Below are 4251 nucleotides of genomic sequence, written 5' to 3' on the forward strand. Positions count from 1 at the left end.
GGTATTAATTAGTAGTTACAGGTGTTCGGTTTTCACTCCACGAAGTGGGCCCTTGGGCAGCGTTTACACAGGCAGCACAGTTCTGATCTTTTGGTCTACTATTTGCAAAAGATATGATCTGATTGGTCAAAAGACCAATTAGTGGCTAAAAGATCAGAATTGGGCTGCCTGTGTAAACGCAGCCATGGTGACTTAGGCTACATGGGGAATCAGTTTGGCAGCGGCTAGTTTAATTAACCCACAATGCATGGATTGCAGTTACTCCTTGGCCATAGACTGCGTTTAAGGTAAGGAAACAAATAGGTAAAATTGCCAAACTATCCCTTCTATTGTTGGCCAAGTACCAAATACACCTCCAAACCAAATATCCTGGCCCTAATATGGAAGTAAGCAGAGTCTGTCCTGTCACTGTCTGTCCTGTCGCTTTGCACTGATAAAATTCAGCCGTCCATTGCAATACCCTTACAGTACAAGCTTAATTGCATCCAGAGTATAAATCAATAATCAATGCTTGTAGCTCAGATCTGTCTTTACGAGTCACTCAACAAGCTGACAAGGTGCCACACAGAGTATTCTCTCTGTCAGGATTTTAAACCAAGAAAGAAAGAAAACGTTTGTAAACATAGCTACATTCATTTAGTTGAACATCCTTTACACAGAATCTCTTTGTTTTTGTTATCACATTTGTTGAAGTTGGTCATCACACAGAACGTATTTTCTCCTTCTTCTGATCACATGTGCTGCCAGGTTTTATCCATAGACTGAATGTGCTCCTTAGCCTTCATCCTCAGCACTGCGATGTCGGAGCTACGTTCCACATGCTCATGCATTGGGTACTTATCGTTGAAGGTGGGAGGACACTGACAGGGAGACGGGGCCATTACCTGCATGCCCTGCACCATCCCCTGGTGCACCTTGCCATGTACTGGAGGGCTGTTGAGGAAGCGTTGGCTGTGGGAGTGGCTAGGGTAAGCAGACTGGAGGTAAGGGCTCTGCCCTGGGCCCATGTAGCCGGGGATAGTGTTCATGGGGGTGGCACTAGTCATGGGAGAGGTCAGCCAGGGGTTAGACATGGGCCCGTCGTTGGAGGGCATGGGCGGCCGGTTGAAGGACAGCATGGGGGAGTCATGGAGCTTCATGGAGCTAGAGTCCATCTTCTCCTGGTGTCGCCACTTAGCCCGACGATTCTGGAACCAAACCTGGACACGGACAGAGAGGATACAGTATTATTACTATACAGTAGTAGTGTCAGTTATAGATAGCTTCCAGCTCCTCATAATGAAAGTGGGCAGTATGATTAGTGTGTAACAGTATAACTTTAGTACGTCCCCTCGCCCCGACCCGGGCGCGAACCAGGGACCCTCTGCACACATCAACAACTGACACCCACGAAGCGTCGTTACCCATCGCTCCACAAAAGCCACGGCCCTTGCAGAGCAAGGGGCAACACTACTTCTAGGTTTCAGAGCAAGTGACGTAACTGATTGAAACGCTAGTAGCGCGTACCCGCTAACTAGCTAGACATTTCACATCCGTTACACTCACCCCCCTTTCAACCTCCTCCTTTTCCGCAGCAACCAGTGATCCGGGTCAACAGCATCAATGTAACAGTATAACTTTAGTACGTCCCCTCGCCCCGACCTCGGGCGCGAACCAGGGACTCTCTGCACACATCAACAACGGTCGCCCACGAAGCATCGTTACCCATCGCTCCACAAAGGCCGCGGCCCTTGCAGAGCAAGGGGCAACACTACTTCTAGGTTTCAGAGCAAGTGACGTAACTGATTGAAACGCTAGTAGCGCGTACCCGCTAACTAGCTAGCCATTTCACATCCGTTACATGTACATAAATAGTAGGAGTAGTAGCAGAAGTTTAGAGCATCATCAAAATTACAGTGGACTGTATAATGCACTGCTGCTGTTGTATTTCTAGTAATATTAGTAGTAGAAGTGGTCATGCCAGTTAGTAATGCTAGTCTAGTGATAGTAAACAGCCGGAGGATCCATACCTTGTACAGTATTATCAGTGCATACTGATAGTAATAGTAGTACTAGATAGGCGGAGACTCCATACACTATAATTAATGGTGTAGTAGTAGAAGTAGAGGCTCCATACCTGGACGCGGACCTCAGGGAGGTTGACCTTAATGGCCAGCTCCTCCCGGCTGTAGACATCAGGGTAGTGGGACTTCTCAAAGGCTATCTCCAGCTCGTGGAGCTGGTAGGTTGTGAAGGTGGTGCGGTTACGCCGGTGCTTCTTCTTGGGGTGGTCCTCCTCTGGGGGTTCCGGGGACTTCCCCCCATCGCTGTCCATCCTCTTCTGGAGATCGCCCAGGTCCCCATCACACTTATCACTGCAGAAAAGGCCTGACTCTGAAGGAAGAAAGTAGAAGACAACAGACGTGTTTGTTTAGATATGTCTATTGCATGAGCCTTTCGGGTCATCCGACAGTGCCAGTTTTGCTTCCCAAATGTGGCATACTTAGTCTTGCTTTCACATGATTGGAAAGTTTGTTTCCTTTTGGTGGAAATGGTATATGGTGGGTATAGTGTTTGATGTGAACTAGTGTTTTTCACAACAAAGGACAGCGCCTTCTGCTTAATCTATGGTAGACAATTCACAATCACATGGCATTCAGCCACAGTTCCAATAGCCATACCACTTAGAATACATGCACACTATAATGCATAATTCTAGGAAGCTACTGTAGCATGCTGCTTAAGATGGATATTGCAACAGAGGATAAAGGCAATGCAAGCTGCAGGCCTCTTCACTGAGGGTGACGTCATAATGTCTTTCACTGCATTCCTTTGTCCCAGTAATCCCATGGGGACTGATGCCACCTAATAAACCTGAGCGTCCCCGTGTGCCCTGGGCTGACCAGCTCTAATCTACACAAAAAACGTTACTTGGCCTCTCTACCGGCCCAAGTACCAGAACTTATTTTCGAAGAAAACGGGGTGAAGTTGAAGCCCCACCACACATGGTGGATGGAGGGTAGATCCCATTAGAGCTTGATAATTATTGAATCCATATCAATTGAGATTATTATCAGATTCATTGGCTTAGTTAATATCCTGTAATGATACAGTAATGGATAATTGTTATGTCATGTTATGATAAACAAGTATTTTTCCCAATGAAAAGGGAAAAATAATCAGTACAAGTATAAATATATTGTAGCTTTACTGTAGTAATAAACTGTAGTCTCTGAATCTTTGCATGAAATGAGAACCCGAGCACAGTGTGTTTTCAACTGGCATTGCCTTTTCTCTTGGATCAAAGATTCTAAGCAAACATTGCGACTACTCATTTTACTGGACAAAATGTAAAGTCTTTACTGGTCAAACTATTGTTTCTCAATCTGTGACCAACATACATTCCTCCCCATTGACACTTTCCTTGTACTATTGTAGTGTGTCTCTAGTGACACGTCAGATCCAGAAATGCAATGTAAAACTAGACTAGACCTGCTCCATGAGATTGTGCAAATATTTAGAATCACGTCAATATCAAATCAACAAAAATTGACATAAGTCATTTCACATGCACCAATGCATGCACATTGGTGTTGTGGCTGCATATGTAAATTGAATCATGTAATAAATGCAATGTATCAATTAATTAATTGAACCAATCAATCAAAACAACCATCGCACTGATCATGGAAGGCAGAGTGCTGTGTGATGTCCCCCAGGCTGGCAAGGTGTCCGTAGGGGTCTGACTGGATCTGCTTCCCCTGGTACTCCAGACCCTCTGTGTCCACTTTATGGGCCCCCACGCCCTCCACGGGGGTGAGCAGGGGTTCCTGGTCTTTCCTGAAGCCCAGGATCACATCAATGCTGTGGACTCGACCTCCTACGCTAGACCCCCCTCCCTTCACCATGTCATGGTAGTTGTCTGGTGACATGCAGCCGTCATCCACCATTCCCAAGGTATCCATTGACAAATGCATCCGGAAGAGCTTTCAGGGAGCTCGATATGTTGTCCAGCTTTTTAAGTATCGAAACTCCAAGTAACGAGTTCCTCCTTCTGCTTCTGTCTATTTGACTGAGCAGATATAGTTGGACCTGACAGGCAGACAGCAGTACAGGTGGTCTCTGGTCGCTTCTCCTCACATATGGATTATATCACGAGAAAGCAAGTCAGAAGAGAAATTAAGGCTGCTTCCATTGGGGGTTGCTGATCTTGTCTTTGAAATGTCCTGTCTGTCTACAAAACAGAATTTGGGGAGTTAGACATTTTAGTCT

The 4251-nt window shown here is 45.9% G+C and overlaps 1 protein-coding gene across 1 annotated transcript; it reads right to left on the reverse strand.

The window, feature by feature from the left end:
- Window positions 1–731: 731 nt before the first annotated feature.
- Window positions 732–3956, reverse strand: LOC111978938 (retinal homeobox protein Rx1-like). The gene is made up of 3 exons (XM_024009187.1): window positions 3653–3956; window positions 2117–2373; window positions 732–1199 (listed from the first exon to the last, which is right to left on the reverse strand). Exons 1-3 carry the CDS (start codon window positions 3954–3956, stop codon window positions 732–734), a joined length of 1029 nt encoding a protein of 342 aa, XP_023864955.1.
- Between the last annotated feature and the right edge of the window lie 295 nt (window positions 3957–4251).

The sequence above is a fragment of the Salvelinus sp. IW2-2015 genome, linkage group LG19 (genome assembly GCF_002910315.2).
Source record: "Salvelinus sp. IW2-2015 linkage group LG19, ASM291031v2, whole genome shotgun sequence".
Taxonomy (NCBI): Eukaryota; Metazoa; Chordata; class Actinopteri; order Salmoniformes; family Salmonidae; genus Salvelinus; species Salvelinus sp. IW2-2015.